The 26,599-nt window shown below is 47.4% G+C and overlaps 1 protein-coding gene across 1 annotated transcript in view; it reads left to right on the top strand.

Moving 5' to 3' along the window:
- GALNT17 (polypeptide N-acetylgalactosaminyltransferase 17) overlaps window positions 1-26,599 on the top strand; it is a 612,717-nt gene that overhangs the window by 251,117 nt on the left and 335,001 nt on the right. The window contains exon 3 of the mRNA XM_010376806.2: window positions 21,525-21,691. Coding sequence (XP_010375108.1) covers window positions 21,525-21,691 — 167 coding nt within the window. The remainder of the gene's footprint in view (window positions 1-21,524; window positions 21,692-26,599) is intronic.

Genomic DNA, 26,599 nt, shown 5'->3' on the forward strand with positions numbered 1-26,599 from the left:
TTTACGCCATTCTCTTTTTTTTTTTTGAAACAGAGTCTTGCTCTGTCGCCCGGGCTGGAGTGCAGTGGCCGGATCTCAGCTCACTGCAAGCTCCGCCTCCCGGGTTTAAGCCATTCTCCTGCCTCAGCCTCCGGAGTAGCTGGGACTACAGATGCCCGCCACCTCGCCCGGCTAGTTTTTTTTGTATTTTTAGTAGAGACGGGGTTTCACTGTGTTAGCCAGGATGGTCTCGATCTCCTGACCTCGTGATCCGCCCGTCTCGGACTCCCAAAGTGCTGGGATTACAGGCTTGAGCCACCGCGCCCGGCCAGGGGTTTACGCCATTCTCCTGCCTTAGCCTCCTGAGTAGCTGGGACTACAGGCACCAACCACCATGCCCGACTAATTTTTTTGTATTTTTAGTAGAGATGTGGTTTCACCGTGTTAGCCAGGATGGTCTCGATTTCTTCACCTCGTGATCCACCCACCTTGGCCTCCCAAAGTGCTGGGATTGCATGCAAGGGTGAGACATTGAGTGAGAGCAAAGAGTTTTATGGCCTTCGGAAACAGGGTCTCGCTCTATTGCGCAAGCTGGAGTGCAGTGGTGCAGTCACACGTCACTGCAGCCTCGACCTCCTGAGCTCAAACGATCCTCTCACCTTAGCCTTCCAGGTGAGTAGCTGAGACTATAGGCATGTGTCACCATGCCTATCTAATTTTTAAATTGTTTTTAGAGCCGGGAGTCTCCCTGTGTTGCCCAGGCTGGTCTCAAACTCTTGGCCTCAAGTGATTCTCCTGCCTGGGTCTTCCAAAGCTCTGGGATGACAGGCATGAGCCACTGCCTCCAGCCTATGGTTTTTAATTTCTGTGAAGAAATCTACTGGGCTGGGCGTGGTGGCTCATGCCTGTCATCCCAGCACTTGGGAGGCCGAGGCGGGCGGATCACTTGAGGTCAGGAGTTCATGACCAGCCTGACCAACATGGTAAAGCCCCGTCTCTGCTCAAATTAGCTGAGTGTCGTGGCGTGCACCTGTAATCCCAGCTACTTAGGAGTGGGGCTGAGGCAGGATAATCACTTGAACCTGGGAGGCAGAGGTCACAGTGACCCAAGATTGTGCCACTGCACTCCAGCCTGGGCCGTAGAGTGAGACTCCATCTCAAGAAAAAAAAAAAAAAAGAAGAAGACTCCTACTGGCCAAATTTTGGATGTGCTGTTCCTTGGCGTAAAGCTATTTATTATTTCTAATTTGCATTATTTCCTGGTGTATTTTCGCTGCTCTTGAAGCAGTGAGGGTTGTCCCCTCTCATTCGACATGTACCATAGAAAGGTTATGGGATAAATACTACGTGGGAATAACGTAGGCAGCATTTCCTGTGCATGCATGGGAGGGTGATTTTAGCTCTGGCCTGAAACTGTCTGCATTAATTTACCCTTAATTATTTTTAGAAATTCTGTTCCTGAGCCATTGCTTAATAAAACTCAAGGTTTTCGGAGTTTTTTTGCTTCAGTTGAATTCATCAAGATAAGCTTTATTGTACCCAGACAGACTCATTTACTGAACTGAGAATCTGAAGGATGCCTCCCTTCTGCTCCCGTGTGTGTGTGTGTGTGTATGTGTGTGTGTGTGTCTTCCCTTTGAGAGAAAGCAGTGCTGCACAAAGCAGGGAACTATGGTAGAATTGAGCATAAAAGAAGAAAATCCTTCTGGGCACAGTGGCCCACGCCTGTAATCCCGGCACTTTGGGAGGCCCAGGCAAGAGGACTGATTGAGACCGGGAGTTCGAGACCAGCCTGGGCAACTTAGCAATGCCCCATCTCTGAAAAAAAAAAAATATTAAAATTAGTTGGGCATGGTGCCTTGCCTGTAATCCCAGCACTTTGGGAGGCCAAGGCAGGTGGATCACTTGAGGTCAGGAGTTCAAGACCAGCCTGGCCAATATGGTGAAACGCCGTCTCTACTAAAAATGCAAAAATTAGCCAGGCGAGGGGGTACAAGCCTGAAATCCCAGCCACTCGGGAGGCTGAGACGGGAGAATCACTTGAGGCCAGAAGGTGGAGTTTGCAGTGAGTCAAGATCTTGCCTCTGCACTCCAGCCTGGGCAACAGAGTGAGACTCCATCTCAAAAAAAAAAAAAAAAAAAAAAATATATATATATATACACACACACACACACACACACATACACACACACACATATATATATCCTTCTGATGGTAGAGAGTGAGTTTGTTTGCCCATGACAGGCCCTCCTACTGTACCTTGAAACTGGCATACCTGGCCAAGGAAAACCGAGCCCCACAGATTTTTGGCTAAAGGCAATTACCTTGTCCCTGGAAAAGCAACTCTTTATGACTCAAAGACAAATACATGTTTCCCAGGTAGCCATGGAGCCAGTAGGTGATCCGTCCAAGAATAAAAAATGTCTTTGGAGAATATTCCAAAATAAATATTAATAGGAGCCAGGCTGGCAAAGAAGACACAGAGCTTTGTTGAGCCTAAAGTGCTTGGCAACAGAACCGGGGCCAGTCACTGGCCTGTTACCATGATGTTGCAGGGGCGGGACTCACACTGACAGTGATGTTCTCACTGGATGTGTGGACTGAGTTCATCCCTTCCTGCCCTGCTTCTGAAGGAAGGTATTAAAAGGTATGAATTCTCTCCCCAGCAAAAAAAAAAAAAAAAAAAAAAATTAGGGTCCATGCACCCACAATGATATGGTTTGGTTCTGTGTTCCCACCCAAATCTCATCTCTAATTGTAATCCCTATGTGTCAAGGGAGGGACCTGTAGTCTCCACGTGTTGAGGGAGGGAGGTGATTGGATCTTGGGAGCAGTTTCCCCCATGCTGTCCTTGTGATATAGTGAGTGAGTTCTCACGAGATCTGGTAAGTAAGTGTTTGGAAGTCCCTCCTTCCTTCTCTCTCCTGCCGCCTTATGAAGAAGGTGCTTGCTTCCCTGTTGCCTTCTGCCATGATTTTAAGTTTCCTGAGGCCTTCCCAGCCATGTGGAGCTGTGAGTCCATTAAACCTCTTTCCTTTATAAGTTACCCAGTCTCGGGAATAGCAGTGTGAAAACGGACTCATACAGTGTCTTGCATTCAATGTCTAGGAGTTTTGCAGGGGCTCCATAGGCCACAAAATATCTCATGCTTTAAAGCAGGCTAAATCTTGATGTGTGAACATTACCCCAATATAACTAATAAGCAGGGCACACTTGGACTCAAATGCTAGAGTAGATGATTTGTCCGGGAGACTGCTCTGTGTGGGAACTGAGCTAATGAGGTGTGTTGTTGCTTCCTGGAAGAACTGCAGAGCTCAACTGGAAGAAATTAAACCACTCCACAAAGTGTGCATTTTTCCTAATAATGAGAGCTCCAAAAGTGGGGCCTCGCACCTCTCAGTGATTCCGACCCCCATCTCATTTTGCAAGGCTTGCTGTTGCCAAAAATGATACCACTCTTTCCCGAGATTATAGGGAAGCCTTGATGAGAAGGGAAGCAAAAAGGGAAAATTGGGCTGGTTAATGCACTTGACCCAAGCAGCTTTCAGAGTTTGAGCCCTGATTAGTAAATCAAGGCAGACAGAAGTGTGGTTGTGTTCGGGATGGTATCTTTTAAGTGTTGAGGTGCCTTTAATTGAGGTAGGAAATAAGTGATGCCTTTGATCATAAGAGAAGCAGAGGGAATAAATAGGAAAGGGATTTTCATTTGTTCATTCAGTAACCATTTATCTGCCAAGCATTGTACTGGGCTCTGGGGGAATAGAAAGGATTAAGACCAGTTGCTGCGGCTCACGCCTGTAATCCCAGTGCTTTGGAAGGCGTATGAGGAGGGATTGCTTGAGGTCAGGAGTTTGAGACCAGCCTGGGCAACATACTGAGACCTCATCTTTAAAAAAAAAAAAAAAAAAAACCAGGTGTGGTGGTGCATGCCTGTAGTCCCAACTACTTGGGATGCTGAGACAGGAGGATCGCTTGAGCCCAGGAGGTCGAGGCTGCAGTGAGCTATGATTGTGTCACTGCATTCCAGCCTGGGTGACAGAGCAAAACCGTATTTCTAATAAAGAAAAAAAGAGTGGCTGGGCACGGTGGCTCAAGCCTGTAATGCCAGCACTTTGGGAGGCCAAGGTGGGCGGATCACGAGGTCAGGAGGTCAAGATCATCCTGGCTAACACAGTGAAACCCTGGCTCTACTAAAAATACAAAATATTAGCCAGACATGGTGGCAGGTGCCTGTAGTCCCAGCTACTCCAGAGGCTGAGGCAGGAGAATGGCGTGAACCCGGGAGGTGGAGCTTGCAGTGGGCCAAGATTGCGCCACTGCACTCTGGCCTGGGCGAGAGAGCGAGACTCCATCTCAAAAAAACAAACAACTTTAAAGCCGTTTTTTCCAATTCTGTGAAGAAACTCATTGGTAGCTTGATGGGGATGGAGCCTGCATTGCCAAGACAATCCTAAGTCAAAAGAACAAAGCTGGAGGCATCACGCTACCTGACTTCAAACTGTACTACAAGGCTACAGTAACCAAAACAGCATGGTACTGGTACCAAAACAGAGATATAGACCAATGGAACAGAACAGAGTCCTCAGAAATAATACCACACATCTATAGCCATCTGATCTTTGACAAACCTGAGAGAAACAAGAAATGGGGAAAGGATTCCCTATTTAATAAATGGTGCTGGGAAAATTGGCTAGCCATAAGTAGAAAGCTGAAACTGGATCCTTTCCTTACTCCTTATACGAAAATTAATTAAGATGGATTAGAGACTTAAATGTTAGACCTAATACCATAAAAACCCTAGAAGAAAACCTAGGTAGTACCATTCAGGACATAGGCATGGGCAAGGACTTCATGTCTAAAACACCAAAAGCAATGGCAGCAAAAGCCAAAATTGACAAATGGGATCTAATTAAACTAAAGAGCTTCTGCACAGCAAAAGAAACTACCATCAGAGTGAACAGGCAACCTACAGAATGGGAGAAAATTTTTGCAATTTACTCATCTGACAAAGGGCTAATATCCAGAATCTACAAAGAACTCAAACAAATTTACAAGAAAAAAACAAACAACCCCATCAAAAAGTGGGCAAAGGATACGAACAGACATTTCTCAAAAGAAGACATTCATACAGCCAACAGACACATGAAAAAATGCTCATCATCACTGGCCATCAGAGAAATGCAAATCAAAACCACAATGAGATACCATCTCACACCAGTTAGAATGGCAATCATTAAAAAGTCAGGAAACAACAGGTGCTGGAGAGGATGTGGAGAAATAGGAACACTTTTACACTGTTGGTGGGATTGTAAACTAGTTCAACCATTATGGAAAACAGTATGGCGATTCCTCAAGGATCTAGATCTAGATGTACCATATGACCCAGCCATCCCACTACTGGGTATATACCCAAAGGATTATAAATCATGCTGCTATAAAGACACATGCACACGTATGTTTATTGCGGCACTATTCACAATAGCAAAGACTTGGAATCAACCCAAATGTCCATCTGTGACAGACTGGATTAAGAAAATGTGGCACATAGACACCATGGAATATTATGCAGCCATAAAAAAAGGATGAGTTTGTGTCCTTTGTAGGGACATGGATGCAGCTGGAAACCATCATTCTTAGCAAACTATCACAAGAACAGAAAACCAAACACCACATGTTCTCACTCATAGGTGAGAACTGAACAATGAGATCACTTGGACTCGGGAAGGGGAACATCACATATCGGGGCCTATCATGGGGAGGGGGGAGGGGGGAGGGATTGCATTGGGAGTTATACCTGATATAAATGACGAGTTGATGGGTGCTGACGAGTTGATGGGTGCAGCACACCAACATGGCACAAGTGTACATATGTAACAAACCTGCACGTTATGCACATGTACCCCAGAACTTAAAGTATAATTTAAAAAAAAAAAACAAACAAAAAACAAAAAAAGAAAAAGGATGCTGTAGCTCCTGAACGCCTGCACCCTTGGAGTGGGAATGACAAGACTGAAGACTGCCATGATAGCAGCCCGCAGAGGGACAGAAAGTAACGAAGGAGAAGTGCCTGATACAAGGCTGGGCTCTGGGAAGGCTGGGGTTGGAGAGCAGAGAAAGTGCCTAGCAGGAGAAAGGCAGTGCTGGGCACATAGAACAGTCTGTGTGACTTGAGAGACAGCATTCTCAGTTCTAGGAAATAATAAATTCATAGTGGCTGGAGAAAGGGCAGGGAAAGGCGATGAGGTTGGAGAGAGGGATTGGGTTCAACTTGGGTGCCAAGCAGAGGAATTTAAACCTAATTCTGAAAGCTTAGAATTAGGAGAGGCCAGGAGATCCTTTAAGTAGAGGAGTGACGTGATCACATGTGTACTCTAGAGAGGTCATTCTGGTTGCAGTAGGGTAGGTGGGATGGGGTTGGAGGCAATGGACCAGTTAGGTGGCTTTTGGTGTCATTCAGGAGGTAACCAGTGAGGACTGGAATTAAGGCGGTAGAAATGGAGGAGAAGGGACCAATGTCATATAGAGATCCTGAAAATGGCAGAATCTACAGGATTTGGTGACTGATGGACATGTTGAGGGATCATGACTTGAATTTGACTCCTGAAGAGACAGGGTGGTGGCCTTCAGCAAAGACAGGGTGGTACAAAGAGAGCAGATTTCCATTTTCGGCATGCTGAATTTGGGATGCTTATGAGCTCTCCACATGGAGATTTGCAGGAGGGGAGCTGAAATTTCAGTGAAGATCCAGGCTAGAGATGTGGGTTTGGGAGTTGTCAGGGTACTTGGAGCTGTAGACTTGCATGAGATCACCCAGGACTCGTTTATGGAGAGAGAACAGCAAAGGGCAAAAGAAGGAGCTTGAGGATTTGGGGAATTTAAAGGAAAGGGTAACCTGTGCACCAAAACCAGCAGCCAGAGGAGAAAAAGCCCAGATAGGAATGGGGGAGGAATAGTGAATGTCCAGGATCCAAGAGGAAATAGCGATTATACAAGGAGAGGGATGGTGGTGTTGCATACTGCAGAAAGGATCGTGAGCGATGGTGAGGTTGTCAAGGGTCCCTCCAATTCTGGCCATATAGAGTAGATGTCACTGAAAACTTTAACAAGAGCAGTTTTAGCAAAATAGGTTGCACAGGAGCCAAATGCTGTATGAAGCGAGGAGTGAATGAGAGGTAAAGAAGGGAGACAGGGAGGGAAGGGAACATGGCAATTAAGCCAATTAAGGCTGTGGAAAAAGAAACAATTTACTTATTATTATTATTATCATCATCATTATTATTGAAACAGGATCTTGTTCTGTTGACTAGGCTGGTGTGCAGTGGTGCCATCATAGCGCCCAGCAGCCTTGAACACCTGGGCTCAAGCCATCCTCTTGCCTCAGCCTCCTGAGTAGCCAACACCACACCCGACTAATTTTTAAAATGTTTTGTAGCGACAGGATATTGCTTTGTCGCCCAGGCTGGTCTCGAACTCCTGGCCTCAACAATCCTCCTGCTTCAGCCTCCCAAAACTCTGGGATTATAGGCATGAGCCACCGCACCAACCCAATTTTTTACTTAAATCGGAGGGAGTTGAGTAGAAAAGGTCGGTAGAGGGAGAGTGAAGACGCAAGAGAGAGAGTGATGGACGAGGCAAGGCCCCGAGGTGGGAGGAGGCACAGTAAGGATGCAGGGGTCAGCCTTGAACTCCTGGACTCAGCTTCCATCAAGAGAGGAGGTGAAGACAAAGAATGGGTTGAGAAGTAGGTAAGCTTGCAGAAGGAAAGTGCTTCTTCCATTTCCAGTGTGCAGGAACCACCCAGAGAGCTTGATAAGCGGTAGACTGCTGGGCCCCACCTCCAGGGATTTTGAGTCCCTAGGTCTGGGAGGAGCCTGGGGATTTTTTTTTTTTTTTTTTTTTAATGACAGGATCTCGCTCTCTCACCCAGGCTGGAGTGCAGAGGCATCATATTGACTCCCTGCAATCTCTGCCTCCCAGGCTCAAGGGATCCTCCCACCTCAGCCTCCTGAGTAGCTGGAACTACAGGCGTATGCCACCACACCCAGCTGATTTTTATATTTCTTGGTAGAGATGGGATTTCACCATGTTGACCAGGCTGGTCTCAAACTCCTGACCTCAGGTGATCTGGCATCTCAACCTCCCAAAGTGCTGGGATTCCAGGCATCAGCCACCACGCCTGGCCTAGTCCTGGGGATTTTTATTTCTAACAAGCTCCCAGATGATGCTGTTGCAGATGCTACAGACCTGTGGACCACATGTGGAAATTAGGGCTGATGCTGTTGATTTCTCTATGGAGTAGGAGGCACAATCCCTTGCGGATAGGGAGGTTGGCCCTAGGAACTTGGCAAAAGGTAGAGGACAGTGAAGGGTAGTGAAATCCAAGGTTCTGACCTAGAACAGAAAGAAGCCTGCAGAGCAGGCCAGGCCCGGGGGCTCAGGCCTGGAATCCCAGCACTTTGGGAGGCCGAGGCGGGCAAATCACCTGAGGTCAGGAGTTCGAGACCAGCCTGGCTAACATGGTGAAAAACCCCATCTTTACTAAAAATGCAAAAGGTAGCTGGGTGTGGCGGTGCACGCCTGTAATCCCAGCTAATCAGGAGAATCGTTTGAACCTGGGAGGTGGAGATTGCAGTGAGCCAAGATCACGCCATGGCACTCCAGCCTGGGCTACAGAGCAAGACTCCATCTCAGAAAAAGAAAAGAAAGCTGCAGAGCAAAGACTGGAGCTCCTGGAGGTGTCTCCTTTGCAGCTGCATGAATGTGAGACTTTGTCCTGCAGCCTGCAATCTCAGCTGTGTGAGAAAAGGGGAGAAGAGGCAAGGGGGTGGTTTTATCTAGAGCTGGGGTCCTTCAGCACTTCTGAGAAAGAAAGGCAGAGGGCCAGGAGAACTGTGGGGTTGGCAAAAGGCAGAGCCTGGTTGAAGGAAGTGTGGAGATTCCAGTTCGACTGGATAAACATGAAACTAGGAAAGGGTTAATAGATTAAAAAGAACAAAACAGAACAACTAGGCATGGTGGCTCACGCCTGTAATCCCAGTGCTTTGGGAAGTCGAGGTGGGCAGATCACCTGAGGTCAGGAGTTCGAGACCAGCCTGGCCAACATGTTGAAACCCCGTCTCTACTAAAACTACAAAAATTAACTGGGTGTGGTGGCAGGTGTCTGTAATCCCAGCTACTAGGGAGGCTGAGGCAGGAGAATCGCTTGAACCCGGGAGGCGGAGGGTGCAGCAAGCTGAGATCGCGCCATTGCACTCTAGCCTGGGCCACGAAAGCAAGTCTCCATCTCAAAAAAACAAAAACAAAAACAAAAAGCAAAACAAAACAGACAAACAAAAAAAAAAAAAACAAGTGTCCTGGGGCCTGGAAGTCTAAGTAAGAGTAAGGGTTTTGGGACTACGAGGCTGGAGAACTGGGATGAAGAGAGATTATGACTGTTGAAGTCAAAGGTAGTCTAAGTGCAGCTGTTCTGGGTGTCAGTGAGGTCCAGAACAAGCCCTGGGGGTTTGAGATAATTGCACTGCAATAACCGAAATGAGGTGGTCCTCCTGGGCATCCCTGGGTGTGGGTCAGAGGCTCTTGAAGTGGTGACAGGAAGAAGAGATTGCAATGACAAGGTTCTGATGAGGTGTGACACCGCAATCTGGTGTAATCTTTTCCAAACCAAAGGGCAATACATTCATTCGCGTTCCCTAGAGAAAGAGAAGGAATTGAGCAGGGGCGGGATGGGGAGGTAGAGAGAGAGAATGAATTTATTTATTTTTCCCATTTTTTATTGTGTTACAACATACATAACATAAAATTTACCGTCCTAACCATTTTTAAATGGTTCGCTGGCATTAAGCACATTCACATTGTCGTGTAACTGCCACCACCATCCATCTCCAGAACGTTTTCCTCATCTGAAAGAGAAACACTGCACCCGATCACAATAACTTCCCATTCCGCCTTCCCTGTCCCCTGATAGCCTCTTTTCTACTTTCTGTCTATGAATTGGACCATTCTAGGTAACTTCTGTAAGTAGAATCATATAGGATTTGTGTTTTTTGATTAGCTTATTTCACCTAGTAATCCTCAAAGTTCATCCATGTGGTAGTATATTGCAGAATTTCCTTCCTTTTTAAAGCTGGATAATATTCCATTTTATATATGCACAGTCATCCCCTGGTATCTGAAAGGGATTGGCTCCAGACCCCCCTTGGATACGAAAATCCCTGGAAGCTCAAGGAAATCCCTCATATAAAATGACATAATGTTTGTACGTAAACTATGCATATCCTCACATATACTTTAAATCATCTCTAGATTACTTATAATACCTAATGCAGTGTAAATGTCATGTAAATAGTTGTTACGCTTATTGATTTTGTATCATTATTATTATTGTTATTGAGACTGAGTCTTGCTCTGTCGCCCAGACTGGAGTGCAGTGGTGCAGTCATAGCTCACTGCAACCCTGAACTCCTGGGCTCAAGCAATCCTCCCACCTCAGGCTCCTGAGTCGCTTAAACTGCAGGCATGTGCCACTGTGCCTGGCTAATTTTTCCTTTTAGAGATGGGGTCTCACTATGTTCCCCAAGCTGGTCTTGAACTCCTGGCCTCTAAGCACTCTTCCCACCTTGGCCTCCCAATTAGTTAAGGCTACAGGTGTGAGTTGCTATGTTTGGCTCTATGTTATTTTTTTCTTTATTTTGGGGATATTTTCCCTCTGTGGTTTGGTTGAATATGAAAATATAGAACCTGTGGATTAGGAAGGCTGACTCCATATACCACATTTTGTTGATACATTCATCTGTTGATGAACACCTGGATTGCTTCCAACATTTAGCTGCGAATAATGCTCTATGAACATGCATGTACAATATCTCTTCAAGACTCTGCTTTCAGTTCTTCTGGGTATATACCCAGAAGTGGAATTGCTACTCAGATAGTAATTATTGTTAACGGACCACCATACTGTTTTCCACAGCAGCCGTAACATCCTCCCCTCCCACCAACAGCACACAAGCGTTTCAGTTTCTCCGCATTCTCTTCAACTCTTGTTATTTCCAGGTTTGTTTTTTTTTTAACAGTAGCCATCCTGATGGATGTGAGGTGGTACCTCACTGTAGCGTTGATTTGCATTTCCCTAATGATTAGTGGTGTTGAGCAGAGAGAGGTTTATTTTAAGGACCTGGCTCACATGGTTGTGGTAACTGGCACATCTCATGTCCACAGGGTAGGTGAGCAGGCTGGAGACCTTGGAAAAGGTGTCTGGTGGCAGAATTTCCTCTGGCAGTGGAAAGAGACGATGTGAAAATGTGTATGTCCACAGCGTGTTGCAGTTCTCAAGGGTTCTCTCATCGGCTTGCAGCTACTCTGAGGATGTCAAGGTGGTGTTTTCTGACTCAAACTACCTTTTCCATTCGAATCCCACAGTTTCCATCCCATGTTGCCTTCCAGAGCTCTAAGAGTTTGGGGGTGGCATGTGGTGGAGAGGCCTGAGCGCCTAGAGAGCACAGACCTTCATCAGCGGTAAAGATTTTACTAATGCTCATGATCTTCTGCATGTTTGTGGAGCGCTTTGGAAATGAATAGGAATTAGCCTGGTCGGAATTTGCAGAACCTGGTGTGAGGCTGTCATTCCATTGTGAGTCTAGCTCTTTACTGCGTAATCTCTAAACAAGCTTACGAAGGTTTCCCCTGGAAGGTCGAGGAAGAGTGCCTCTGTGCTCAGTAGAGCTCTGATGTCCCATTTCTCCCTCTGTTCTTGACCTTACAAGTCTGATTCAGTGAGATCCATCCATTCAGATCCAGCCTGGAGCTCACCGTCCCCACCTTCCTGGTCCAGCGTAGCCCATCTGTTACAGCTGTTTGTAGATACTTCCGTTTGACACTTAGCATCTCCTGCTTTGCACTGACAACTGCCTTGTTAGAAGTGTTTAATGTACCTTAGCCCTCATATCCCAGAACTCCGGGTGACTGGGGTGGGGCAGTGCTTGGTGATTGGTCCCGTCCCTCGGGTGCAGCAGATGTTAGGGCAGAGACTGAGGGGCATCACTGCACTTGGAAGCTAGAGTTGAGGGGAGCAGCAAGGAAGTCCTGCAGATCGGCCACACAGTTTCGCCCACGTGAGCCAAGCGATACCGAGAAGCCCAGGTAGACCCTGGAAAGGGGAGCACTTGCCTTAGACCCAAGAGACAAGGACTGGGGGCTGAGCTCAGGCCCTTCGGTCACCTGCCCAGCCGGCTGAGCATGCACAGGTGCACCTTCCATCCCTAGCCCCTTTAAGATCCTCTTCTGTGTGCCTGCCCTGAGGGATGATGGGGACGAGAGAGTCAGGCCTGGGTGCACAGTGGCTGAAGTGCTGCAGTGACTCATTAGCACAGGACTTTTGCAAAGCCCAGAGAGGCTGAGGACAACCTTGGCTCCCCTCTGCTTGGAGTTCTTCAGTTCTGGAGCTGGGGGGTAGAACACTCTCCTGCATGAGCTTCATCCACATTCCCGCCAGCCTTATTAACCCCAGGGGAGGTGGAGCCGGCTTCCGCTCACTCATATCTCCTTGATAGGAAATCAAACCTGACCCAGCTCAGATATACTATGTGGGAATACTTGGCCCCCAGCGGGCCATGGGCATGGTGCACCTGGCTGTAGAGGACTTTCTCCTAGTTGGGGCTTTTAGGGCAGAGATGAAGAAATCAAGAAATTGGCTGGGTGTGGTGGCTCATACCTGTAATCCCAGCAGTTTGGGAGGCTGAGGTGGGCGGATTGCTTGAGGTCAGGAGTTCAAGACCAGCTTGGCCAACACAGTGAAACCCCATCTCTATTAAAAATACAAAAATTGACCGGGTGTGGTGGCACATGCCTGTAATCCCAGCACTTGGGAAGGCTGAGACAGGCAGCTCACCTGAGGCCAGGAGTTCGAGAACAGTCTGGCCAATATGGTGAAACCCTGCCTCTACTAAAAATATAAAAATTAGCCGGGTGTGGTGGCACACACCTGCAGTCCCAGCTACTCAGAAGGCTGAGGCAGGAGAATCGCTTGAACCTGGGAAGTGGAGGTGGCAGTGAGCTGAGATAGCGCCACTGCACTCCAGCTTGGTTGACAAAGCAAGACTCCATCTTAAAAAAAGAAAAGACAAGAAATCAAGTCTCCCGTAGGAAGTGGTTTAGTGGTTGGGCTGGAAATTGTGTGGAAGTTTGCCCCCTGCAGCCGCCATACCGTGCCTGTCCAGGCAGGGGCGTTTGGAAGTTTAAACACCATAAGGTACTGTTCCCATCTTGCTACTTTTCAGACACGCTGTGTGACTTAGGACAAGTGAATTCACCCCTCTGGGCCCCAGTTTCCTCATCTGCAGAATGGGCATGATACTGCTGCCTACGTCCTACGGTTTACTGTAAGGATTAAAGCCTAGTACATGGAGCTTCCAGCAGTTTCTGGCATGTAGCCCACACTATGTGTTAGTTATCATCGTCAGCAGCAGCATCATCATTTTCTGTAGCCTGCTGAGCCTCCTAGGCCCTGTCGTACCTAAATTGTTTTCCAGTGATGGGGATGTTTGGGGAGCTTTTTGTTTTCAAGTTGGCAGACTGGGTCACAAGCATGTTTTTGTTGTTGTTGTTGTTGTTGTTTTTATTTTGAGACAGATTCTCACTGTCAGGCTGGAGTGCAGTAGCACTGGCTGAGCTCACTGCAACCTCTGCCTCCTGGGTTCAAGCGATTCTCTTGCCTTAGCCTCCCAAGTAGCTGGGACTACAGGCGTGCCCCACCGTGCCCAACTAATTTTTGTAATTTTAATAGAGATAGGATTTCGCCATGTTGCCCAGGCTGGTCTTGAACTCCTGACCTCAAGTGATCTGCCTGCCGTGGTCTCCCAAAGTGCTAGGATTACAGGCATGAGCCACCGTGCCCGGCCATAAGCATGTCTTGATACCTCTCATTTTTACCACATTGTGGTCAGGCAAACTGTCTCCTTAAAAGTGGTCCTGTGAGGGCAGCGGTCTGCTTTTGAGACTGCACGACCGGCGCTCTGGGCTTCGATTTCTTCCCTGCTGGAGACCTTGGGCCTTGACCTACCGTGATTTCAACCGTGATTCTCTCCAGTGATTCCCAGAGGTGGCTGGCTGGCGGGCGGGGGGCGGGGGGTAACTGTGGTTAGTCTCAAGGAGTTTCAGAGGTCAAGGAAGCATCCCAGGCATGTGGACAGACAGACAGATGGACAGATGGGCAGTAAGGTGTTCACTGTTCTAGAGATTTCACTTGGTTGGTTATATGTCTCTACTGTCTTTTCTCTATGACAACAGCGTTGCAGAGGATCTGTTTTCCAATTAGCTCTTAAGGAACTTGGCTTTGAATTTCTTTGTAGCCCCTTTCTGGTCTTGGCCATTGAAATTGGTCCAGCCGGGTGCAGTGGCTCACGCATGTAATCCCAGCACTTCAGGAGGTTGAGGCAGAAGGATCACCTAAGCCCTGGAGTTCAAAACCAGCCTGGACAACTTAACGAGACCCCATCTCTACAAAAAATACAAATTAGCTGGGCGTGGCAGTGCACACCTGTGGTCTCAGCTACTTGGGATGCTGAGGATCACTTGAACCCTAGAAGTTGAGTCTACAGTGAGCTGTGATTGAGCTACTGCATTCCAGCCTGTGCAACAGAGAGAGACCCTGTCTGCAAAGCGGGGTGGGGAGAAAATAAAAAAAGAAATTGGTCCAGACCTTCACACCTTAAAATAGCTTTCCGGGTACCAATCTTCTTTCAGATAAAGGACTGTTCATTGCTTACTGACTAGTTATTGAAAGGAAATTTGTGATTTGTGAAACCCAGGTTCAAGTCGGTGTTGCTAGAGGGAGCACACAGCAACCCCCAGGTATAGATGCTGAGGTATTTTGTAGTTTATGTGGCATGCCTATCTCTCTTTGCTCCCTGGGCGTCTTTCACATCTGGAATTTCTTTTATCCTTGCAAGCTTCCAGCCTGCTCTTACTTGCCTGGCTTTTATTTTTATTTTTATTTTTTTCTTGAAATGGAGTCTCCTTCTGTTGCCCAGGTTGGAGTGCAGTAGTGTGATCTCGGCTCACTGCAACCTCCACATCCTGGGTTCAAGCAGTTCTCCTGCCTCAGCCTCCTGAGTAGCTGGGACTACAGGCATGCCCCACCATGCCCCGCTAATTTTTGGATTTTTAGTAGAGATGGGTTTTGCCATGTTGGCCAGGCTGGTCTCAAACTCCTGACCTCAAGTGATCCGCCCACCTCAGCCTCCCATTGCCTGGCTTTTATAGCCTGGGAGGCCAACAGGGAGGCAGAAAATGTGTCTAAATCTGTAGGTTTCATTATAGAGAGACGGGGCCAGAAGCCAGGGTCTGAGTTGATGGTTCCCTTCCCTGGATCCTCCTGCCCAGCACTGGCTGTTGCTGGGCCCACCAGAGGGCGCCATGCAGGCCACCCTGGCACTGAGCACGTGAACGTTTCACCCCTTAGCTCTTCAGGAATAAGAGAATGAGGGAGGGGCTTCTTTCCTGCCAGCGTGTGGGATGTCCAGACACCATGCAGTTTGGATGCACTGTCTGATAGCCCTCAGGCCACAGTGGGAATGGATGCAGCATTATCTCCCAGGGGCGGGAGCATCTGTTTCCACGCTTTGTGCAATCTGTAGCATGTCTGTGGCCTGTGGGGTCCCCTCTCCCTTCTCCCGTCCACCGTCAGCTGCCTTCCTTCACTGGTCTTTCTGCCCTGTTGGGTATTAGTATCTGATTGGAAGTAACGTACGTATCAACCCATGCCTATGTCTACTCTTGGCAGAAAATGCTTAGCACTGTTACAGGAAAGGGGTCCCCATCCAGACGCTAAGAGAGGGTTCTTGGATCTTGCCCAAGAAAGAATTCAGGGTGAGTCTGTAAAGTGAAAGCTCATTTATTAGGGAAGTGAAAGAATAAAGAATGGCTACTCCATAGACAAAGAAGCTCTGAAGGCTACTGGTGGCCCATTTTTATGGTTATTTCTTGATTCTATGGTAACCAAGGGGTGGATTATTCATGCCTCTTCTTTTTAGACCATAGAGGGTAACTTCCTGTCATTGCCATGGCATTTGTAAACTGCCATGGTGCTGATCAGAGTGTAGCAGTGAGGACAGTCAGAGGTCACTCTTGTCACCATCTTGGTTTTGGTGGGTTTTGGCCGGCTTCTTACTGCAACCTGTTTTAGCAAGATCTTTATGACCTGTATCTTGTGCTGACCTCCTATCTCATCCTGTGACTTAGAATGCTTTAGCCATCTGGGAATGCAGTACAGTAGGTCTCAGCCTCATTTTACCCAGCTGCTATCCAAGATGGAGTTGCTCTGGTTCACACGCCTCTGACAAAACTTGAGCTGTCCATCTTTCCATCTACCCAGCATATTCTGAGCATCTTCAATATATCAGGCAAAAGGCTGGGCTTCGAGATTTCTTTTAAAGGCAGCGTCTACCTCCCTAGAGCTTAATGATCAGCAAAAAGAATGTTGATTTTTATGATAATAATTACAGCATTTATATTGTCTGCTGTCAAGTAAATCCGTGAATCTTGGAGGACTCTGGCCCAGGAGAGGTGAATCATTGTTTAGCTGGGCGAGGTTAGAAACCTGGGTCCTGACCGGGAAGAGAGCCCTGAGTAGGTCGTGCGGGCAGGATCTGGGTGATGGCTCTGGAAGCCTGGCCGGTGGTCATCAGGGAAATGCAAAAGTGAGCAGAGGAGCCAGGAGGGAGAATGGCAGGGCCAGCCTGGCAGGCTGGACCTTTATTTTATGAGTTAGTGCATAACAACGCGCCCCCCCAACAAAGGATGTGTTATACAGATAGCTCCTGTGGGTACTGGGGGTTTTATCCTGCTGGGGGAAATTTGAAGTTAACCTGCTCCAGGGCTGAGGGGGCTGGGGGTATTTGCACATCAATACCTGGCGTTCCGCAGGTAGTTTGTCTCCTGTCCCCAGGGACATTTTCATGGGCTCTCAAAGGCTGCTGGGGCTGCTTATTCCCTGGACCCAATAACAAGATGCAGATGAGATGGGAAAGAAGAGAGTTTATTTCTTTAACTGGCTACAGGGAGAAGGCCTGGAAAATATCACCAGACCAGCTGAAAATCACTAAGGATTTTCGAACTTGTATGCCTTCTGAGCTATATGTCTACATGTAAGCATGCATTCATCTAAACATGTAAGTGATTAGCTATTTCTTTTTTTTTTTCTTTTTGAGATGGAGTCTCACTCTGTCACCCAGGCTGGAGTGCGGTGGCACCATCTTGGCTCACTGCAACTTCTGCCTTCCAGGTTCAAGCCATTCTCCTGCCTCAGCCTCTAAGTAACTGGGACCACAGGCGCCTGCCACCATGCCTGGCTATTTTTTTTTTTTTTTCTTGTATTTTTAGTAGAGATGGGGTTTCACCATATTGACCAGCCTGGTCTTGAACTCCTGACCTTGGGATCCGCCTGCCTTGGCCTCCGATAGTGCTGGGATTACAGGCGTGAGCCACCGCACCCGTCCTAGCTTCTTCTAATCTATAACTAAAGTGTGAGTCTTGAAGACCTTCCTCTGGAGCCTCAGTAAATTTACTTAATCTACATGGGTCCTTGTGCTGAGGGTGAATACCCTTATCTTGTCTCCTGCTAAATAATCATGGAGAGAGTTCCTTTAGACCCCCAATAAAACTTGTTTGTGGAGTTCTGGGGAGTTTCTTCAGACCTCCATTGAAAACTTGTTTCATCCTAAATGAGTCCTGTTGAGAATTCCTTCCGTTATCTTGTCCTGCTTCAAGGTCCAGGAAAGGCCGGGGCAAAATTCTCGGTGGGCTTTTGTTACATTCCAGCCTTTGTATGAGGACACAGGCTCTTTTTTTGTTTGTTTGTTTGTTTTTGTTTTTTGTTTTTTGTTTTTTGAGGTGGAGTCTCACTCTGTCACCCAGGCTGGGGCACAGTGGCCGGATCTCAGCTCACTGCAAGCTCCGCCTCCCGGGTTTACGCCATTCTCCTGCCTCAGCCTCCTGAGTAGCTGGGACTACAGGCGCCCGCCACCTCGCCCGGCTAGTTTTTTGTATTTTTTAGTAGAGACGGGGTTTCACCATGTTAGCCAGGATGGTCTCCATCTCCTGACCTCGTGATCCGCCCGTCTCGGCCTCCCAAAGTGCTGGGATTACAGGCTTGAGCCACCGCGCCCGGCGAGGACACAGGCTCTTTCAGCTTTTAATATTTAACTTAACCACTCAGCGCTTAAATAGTTGTTACAGAGGTCTGCCTGTTTAGCTGTTAGTGAGACCTGGCCTGCCACAGTTTCACAGACTGAGAAGCTGAGCTGTGGAGACAGGTGGGGTGAGCAGCGTTCCCAGGGTTACAGATCCCAGGTGGGGTCCAGCACTTTTCGCTTCTGAAATCCCCTGTGATTTTTTAAATGGTGACCCTGGACCCATGAAAGGGCAGGACTGAGGACCCCATGTCCTGAAGGCTGCTACGTTTCCCATTTCACCAGGGGGCGTTGCCTGCTCCAGCCAAGAGGCTTGACTTACGACCTGATTGCAGCGTAACCCCATTGCTTGTGACTGGAGAAGATGGTGCTAGGACTGTACAGTCTGGCCTCATTTCTTTTCAATTTCAAAATCCAGAAGCCGTTAAAAGCGAAGGATCAGAGAAACCAGCCCCAGGAAGATATGCACAGAGTCAGTGGGTGTGTAACGTATGCCCTGACACCGTGTGTCAGAGGTGTTTGAACCAGAGAGACTCCGTCTTAAACAAGGACTGGGTGTAATAAGGCTGAGACCCACTGGGCTGCATTCCCAGGAGTTACAGGCACTCTGAGTCACAGGATGAGACAGGAGGTCAGTACAAGGTACAGGTCACAAAGACCTTGCTGATAAAAGGATGCGGTAAAGAAGCTGGCTAAAACCCACCAAAACCAAGATGGCTATGAAAGTGACCTCTGGCCATCCTCACGGCTCATTGTGTACTAATTATAATGCATTAGCATGCCGAAAGACTGAAAGACTGTCCCACCAGCGCCTTGACAGTTTACAAAGGCCATGGCACTGTCAGGAAGTTGCCCTACGTGGTCTATAAAGGGGAGGACCCTCAATTCTGGGAATTACCCACCCCTTTCCCAGAAAAGTCATGAATAATCCACCCTTGTTTAGCATATGATCAAGAAATAATCATTTAATTGGGCAACCAGCAGCCCTAGGGGCTGTTCTGCCTATGGAATAGCCATTCTTTATTCCTTTACATTCTTAATAAACTTCTTTTTACTTTACGGACTCACCCCATGTTCATTCTTGCTCAGGGTCCAGGAACCCTCTCTTGGGGTCTGAATCAGGACCACTTTCCAGTAACACATGCACGTGTACAGCGGGTGAGAATGAGCTGAGATGGAACAGCTGCCACACTACCAGGCACGGGATGGCTGCTGCCCTCTGGTCGAGGGAGTTCCGAGGGACCCTCTGGAGTGCCCTTGACAAGCAGACCACCACACAGTCAATGAGATGATTCCTGCCAACTGCCCGCCAGCCCGTCAATAATCGCTGTAATCTCCCTGGCAGCCCCCAGAAGTAGATTTACAGCAGTGTGGTAAAAATGAGGCTGCTTGATCAATGCATCCCTGGACGATCTCCTCCAGGAGACACAAACACTGTAACAAAACTTTATTTTCTTCTGAAAATTGCCTACATGATTAATACAGCCCAACACAGCCCAAGCTGCTCAGCATAAGAAACAGCCGTATTTCTTGCTCTCTCTTCAGCTCCGCTCCTCTCTCACTCCGTGGCTTCATCTGTTTTCTTTGTTCTGCTCCCTGTTCTGTTGTGCTATATATTGTGCAATCTCCCATAAGGAGAAGAAGGATGCATTAAAGTGCAGGTACCTCGGCACTCCATTCCACTGTGTTTCTCTTTGCTATTTCCAATGTGGCTTAGGCATAAGCATAAAATTAAAGTCATCGGTGCTGCCTGGACAGACTCTCGGTGCATCTGTGACTGAGAAAAGCAGGGCACGTTCCTCAGGTACTAAATCATCTCTTATATCACCTGGAGCCGTGGAGAAGGCCTAAACTCTGTGCTCTGGAGTCCAGACTGGATGAGAGGAATCCTTCCCTTTAATCTCTGCGCTCGGGCATGTGAGGGCTGCTGGGTATTCTGAGGGAGGGATGTCAGCAGGTTTTCCTGTCTCCTGTCTCCAGGGAGGTTCTAGGACTTCCCGAAGAAAAGCCGGTGTGCCTTAGGTTGCATGCTCCTCCAGATGTGGAGTCCTGTTCCTTTACTATGATTACTGGCATGGATGTTTTATTTCTTCTCCCAGAATGTTAACTCCATGATAGCAGGAACCTCTAGTATAATATAATACCAAGCACTTAGTGGGTTCAGTAGATGCCTTCTTTTGGGTTCCCCCAGAAACAGAGCCTGAAACAAAGGTTTAAGTGCAAGTAGTTTATTTTGGAGGTGAAGAAAGCATCACTAGGGGAGGAGGAAGTAAGACTGGTAGGGAAAGCCACCCCCTCTCCAAAGGGTGTGTTATGAAGATTGCTCCTGTGGGTGATGGGGACTTAATCCTGCTGCGGGAATTTACATTTAACCCGACCTAGGGCTGAGGGAGCTGGGGTATTTGCATTAGATTGGTGTAAAAGTAATTGTGGCCATTAAAAGTAATGGCAAAGCCCGCAATTACTTTTGCACCAACCTAATACATCAATTCCTGGTGTTCTTTTTGTTGTTGTTATTTAGAAACAGGGTCTCATTATGTTACCCAGGCTGGAGTACAGTGTCAGGATCATAGCTCATAGCAGCCTTGACCCCCCCGGGCCCAAGTGATCCTCCCACCTCAGCCTCCCGAGTAGCTGAGAATACAGCCATGCGCCACTGCACCTGGCTAATTTTAAAATTTTTTGTAGGTACAGAATCTTGCTATGTTGCCCAGGCTGGTCTTAAACTCCTGACCTCAAGCGATGCTCTTGCGTCAGCCTCCCAATGCTGAAATTACAGGTGTGAGTCACTGCACCTTGTCCCCAGTCGTCTCTAGTTGAGAGATTTAAGGGGTGGAGTAATCTCTTAGGCATCAGCAAAGAAGGTCTCAGGCAAGAAATGGAGGGGCTGGAGTCAGAAGTCATGCAGGTGTGCCCTGAAGCTCAGGGCACAGGTAGGTGGCACAGGTAGATGCAGGTAGACATATGCCTGGGACTGATGCCTGAAACTCCCTTGGTGATGCTCTCTTCATGTCCAAAATAAACTACTTGCACTCAAACCTTTGTTTCAGGCTCTGTTTCTGGGGGAACCCAAATGCAGACGTCTACTGAACCCACTAGAGGTTCTTGTTATCACAGAGCTAACATTCTAACTCACTACCTATAGGTGGTGAATTTGGGGGAAGTGGGGCTGCATCTGTTAGTGCTCTCTTCCTTAGGGTTTATTCTCAGTTCTTAGCCAAGGAGAAGCCTAAGGGAACCAGTGATTCACACCTTGGGACGAGTGGATGAGGATTCAGCTGAAATCTTACACTGTGTCCAGCTGCAGCGCCTGAGCTTTTATCCTTCCTCTGACTCTGCGTTTCCGATCTCTCCTTCCCCAGGTGTAAGGAGCTCAAATACTCCAAGGACCTGCCCCAGATATCCATCATATTCATCTTCGTGAACGAGGCCCTGTCGGTGATCCTGCGGTCAGTGCACAGTGCCGTCAATCACACACCCACACACCTGCTGAAGGAAATCATTCTGGTGGATGACAACAGCGACGAAGGTACAGGGGTGGCTGACCTGTGCACAGGACATGATGACAGTAGGGGGAAATGCCACTTTCATTCCAGCGTGAGCCCGAGTATCTGTGTTTCCTGGTCCCTGGAGCATATCTGGGGAATGGGAGATTTTTTTTTTTTCTTTGTTTTTTGAGATGGAATCTCTCTCTGTCGCCCAGGCTGGAGTGCAGTGGTACAATCTCGGCTCACTGCAACCTCCACCTCCCGGGTTCAAGCGATTCTCCTGCCTCAGCCTCCCGAGTAGCTGGGACTGTAGGCACCCACCAACATGCCTGGCTAATTTTTGTATTTTTAGTAGAGACAGGGTTTTGCTGTGTTGGTCAGGCTGGTCTCGAACTCCTGACCTCAGGTGATCTGCCCTCCTCAGCCTCCTAAAGTGCTGGGATTATAGGCATGAGGCACTGCGCCTGGCTGGTTGCAACCTTTTTATGAGAATCTAATGTCTGATGATCTGAGGTGGAACAGTTTCATCCTGAAACCATCTCCCCTGACCCACATGTTCCATGGAAAAATTGTTTTCCACAAAGCCGCTCGCTGGTGCCAAAAAGGTTGAGGACCACTGCTCTAGGGCTCATTAGAATCACTGACTGGCCATGGATCTAGATGAACTTCCCTCTTCTCGTTACCTAAAGTAGATGACAGTGAAGAGCTGAATTCCTCCTCCACTCCCCGCCCCCCGCCACGCCCCATCTTTGTTGTCCTTCTCCAAAAAGTAAAATAAAAAATTCCATCCTGTGTTAGGAACTGTTTATCTACATTGGAATTCTCCTCTAGGCCACCGTGCCCAAAATGATCTTAAGTAGAAATGAGTGGTGTTTGCTCATCTTCTGGAATTCAGCGCTACTAGGAGTGATGGCTCAATGGAAACTGTACAACAGGAAAATACTGCATGTCAATAACAAAACTCCTGGGAGGTCCTTGGAGATATTTAATAGTTGGACAAAGGCATGGCATCCAGGGCAGTGGGGGTGGGTGTTGCTAATGGTGCCTTTGTGTTGGATCCCAACCATGCAAAATTCAGTGTGCTCACTGCTGGGAGCGACTTCCACAAGCTCACGAGATAAAAGAAGGCCAGCTAGAGTGAGTGCCTGAAGGCCAAGAAAGCTTATCTTCTGAGCAACTACAGGATTAGGGGTAGGCTAAACCCCTTCCTTTCATCATGGTGAGTAGGAGAGGGATTACCCTGCAAGCTGCTCCGGTGTCTGGAAGATGGTGAGGAGGAGGCAATGCCACGGGTCCTGTTTAATACTGGATTATCTTGAGGAGCACAGGAATGAGCCTCTCCATTTAATCAGCCTGGGAGCTGATGTCCCTGGCCCTTTTGAACCGGCCCACTCTTCTGAAGGGCTTGGATGTACCTGGGGCCAGTGGTATGCCTTCTCTGGGACCTCTGGCTTACAGAGTTGGGTCATTTGGTGGATTTTTCACATCCCTAGTTTTATTTCCTTACCTTTGGCCATTAGTTATCTATAGATTCTTCTAAACCTGAGAATGATTGTCTCCTTGTGAGAAGGAGGCTCTTTCAGTTCCTGGAAGCCTCTAAGTCGTGCAGCAAATTCTCTTTCCTTGACATGCCCATGGCTCTCTGCTCTGTGGCCTTTCTCTGCACCTACCATAGACATCTTGCTCCAGCAGTCCTTCCATGCACCCCTCCCAGGGACTCCCTCTGTATTTCCCCAGCTGTCTCCAGCAAAGCACTTCCTCACAGAAGCCTCTTCTAACCTCTGAGTGGTGAAGTAAGATTGTGAAAGGAAGGCATCCTGAAAAGATTGGTACTGTGGGTGACAGAGCTTAATCCCACTGGGGAAAATCCAGGAAAAACCCATACCTCAGAGTTAACTTGCTCCAAGTGCAAGGGAGCTGGGGTATTTATACACCTTTAGGATAATGAGGCCCTGGTGCTGTGCTATCTCAGCACCTTGCTACTAGCTGTCACACTTATTAGCTTGAAGTGTGTCTGCACAGTGGACTCTCTGAAATGGCTGAGATGTTGTTTCCCAGGGCCTGACTGGTCGTTGAAACGCGTTAAGTCTTTCAATAAGGGAGTGCATGATGAAGCCAGGTAGGGCTAAGAAAAGGGCAGGTGTGAGCTAGTGGCAAAATGACTAGAGGTGGCCCAGGGCTAGAACACCCAGAGAGGAGCATGAACTACAGATCGGGCTGGATTGGGGTGAAGACTATTGCCAGTGGTGCACCCTCTCCTGAGGAAATCTAGGTAGAGCCCAGCCCAGGAGGAGGAAGGGAAGGTTAAGGCAATCTCAGCCATAACTCCAGCTCCTTGACTGCAGGGATCTCCAGTACAGGGTTAGACACTTACTGGATTCAGTAGGTGTATTAGTCCATTTTGTGTTGCTATAAAGGAATTCCTGAGGCAGGTGATTGATTGATTGACTGATTGATTGACTGATTGATTGATTTTGAGACAGAGTCTCACTCCGTCCCCCAGGCTGGAGTGCAGTGGTGCAATCCCAGCTTGTTGCAGCCTCCACCTCCTGGGCTCAGGTGATCCTCCTGTCTCAGCCTCCTAAGAGGCTGGGACCACAAGCATGTGCCATCACACCTGGCTATATATATATTTGTGGAGATGGGGTTTTGGCATGTTGCTTAGGCTAGTCTCAAACTCCAGGGCTCAAATGATCCTCCTGCCTCAACCTCCCAATGTGCTGGAATTACAGGTGTGAGTCACCATGCCTGGCCTTGGGTGATTTATTTAAAAAGGAGGTTTTATTTGTCTCACAGTTCTGCAGAATGTACAAGAACCATGGCACCAGCATCTGCTTGGCTTCTGGTGAAGCCTCAGAAACTTTTAGTCATGGCAGAAGGGAAGGGGAGCAAGTGAGTGTCACATGGTGAGAGAGGGAACAAGAGAGTGGGAGGGAGGTCCCAGACTCTCTGAGAACTTACTCATTACCATGAAGGAGGCACTAAGCCATAAATGAGGGATGCACCCCCATGACCCAAACATCTCCCACCAGGCCTCACCTCCAACATTGGGGGTCACATTTTAACATGAGATTAGGAGAGGACAAATATTCAAACCATACTAGTAGGTATCTTCATTTGGGTTCCCCCAGAAGTAGACCCTGAAATAAACATCTGCAAGTAGATGGGTTTATTCAAATCAAGAGGGCAAATAGTTTATTTGGGAGGTAAAGAGAGCACCAGTAGGGTACTGGGGAAATAAGAATAGGAAGGGAAAGCATCCCCAAAAGATTGGTACTGTGGGTGACAGAGCTTAATTTCACTGGGGAAATTCCAAGAGCCAGTGTAAACTCAGACCTCAGAGTTAACTTGCTCCAAGGGTGAGGAAGCTGGGGTATTTATACACCTCTAACATCAAATGTTTTAGTGTAAGAACCCCCTGGGACTCCACCCTGGAGGAAGTTCTACTTCAGGAGGCTTGAGGTAGGGCTGAAAATTTGCATTTCTTATAAGCTCCTATTTGATACTGATGTAGCTTGTGTGGGGAACACACTTTGAGAACCACTGGGTTAAGCAACCATGCCTTGAGCCCTGTCTGAGTCCCATTTTAATGGTTCACATTTCAGGTCTACATGAAGATGTTTAGTGAATAAGAAAATAGGAGAAAGAGGTATTTGGTTCAGCCAGACCATAAATCAATATCCATTCATCATCCTCCTCCTCTCCCAAATACCCAGGGGACCAGGAGTTGACGATATTAACATGATCTCCCTCTTTTCAGTTCCTGGTTCTGTTCTCTTATGTTTTTTCCCTAGGCCAGAAATCTCTTCTCTTGAACTAGAAGAGGAATCTAATATTTTTCATTTTATTACGATGTTCTTTGTAACTGGTATTATCGAGTTTTGTAAATGTTCTACATCTATTTAAAAAGACCCCCACGCACTGTAATCATGGAATTGAATTCCTGCCAGACATCAATTTTGTGTATTCTGGTAGGCTATGAGTTTATTTTTTTTTAAGTCTTTTTGATAAAGGTGTTTTAAAATCTCCTTTTATAATGCCTCTTCCTTCCTGTGTTCCTAATATTTGTTTTCTGGTATCTCGTCAGTTTCTTGGCAACTACAGATTTGTATCTGCATGGCTTCATTAATAGTGATGTTTGTTACTGTTATGTAATGCTCTCTTTATCTTAGAAGCATACCCTGTTTTATTTTTTTGCCCTGAATTTAGTTCTTCTTACATTAATATTGTTGTTCCTGCTTGCTAGTTCACATTTGATTAAAACGTTTTTTCTCCCAGCCTCACAGTTTTGTTTTCTGATCTTAAAAGAAATGCATGCTCTTTGTTGGAAAATTCAAATGTATCAAAAAGCAAATATAATTGGAAAAAAATAAATACTGAAGAGACTAACCAGAGGCAACTGCTCATTCGCCCATGCCCTTACCCTCTTTAATGCACATTTTGCATAGTTAAGATCAATAGTATAAACAAGTTAATGTTCTGCTTTTTCCCCCTGAAGGGTAAAGCATAATCTGTGCCCCCTTTTTTTTTATTATTAAAAAAGCTCTGCAAACATCATTTTAATGAGGGCAGATTGATCTATTCGCAGATTCACTAAGCTCTGGTCAAGATGGGCTCAGGGAATGGGTGTACAAAGCCAGGGCACTCTGGAGAAGCAGACAAGATGAGACTGCAGGTTTTCCTTTGTCAGGGAATTTTGTTTTTATTTTAAGTCATTTGTTTCACTCAGTTTGAATATTGACATTGGCCTATGTTAAGCCCAAGTAAGATGCATTTCTTTGTACTCTGTACATCCAGCTGAAATCACTCAGGCAACATTTGCCAGAAATCACTGCTCACCAAGTCCAGTGGGCATTTTGCTGCCCAGATCTTTTGGCACCATCTGATATTGTCAAGCAGCTTCCTTGATGGTGTATCACTCCTCCTGGTGCCCCGACACTACTCTCTGC

The sequence above is a fragment of the Rhinopithecus roxellana genome, chromosome 6, assembly GCF_007565055.1.
Source record: "Rhinopithecus roxellana isolate Shanxi Qingling chromosome 6, ASM756505v1, whole genome shotgun sequence".
Classification (NCBI taxonomy): domain Eukaryota; kingdom Metazoa; phylum Chordata; class Mammalia; order Primates; family Cercopithecidae; genus Rhinopithecus; species Rhinopithecus roxellana.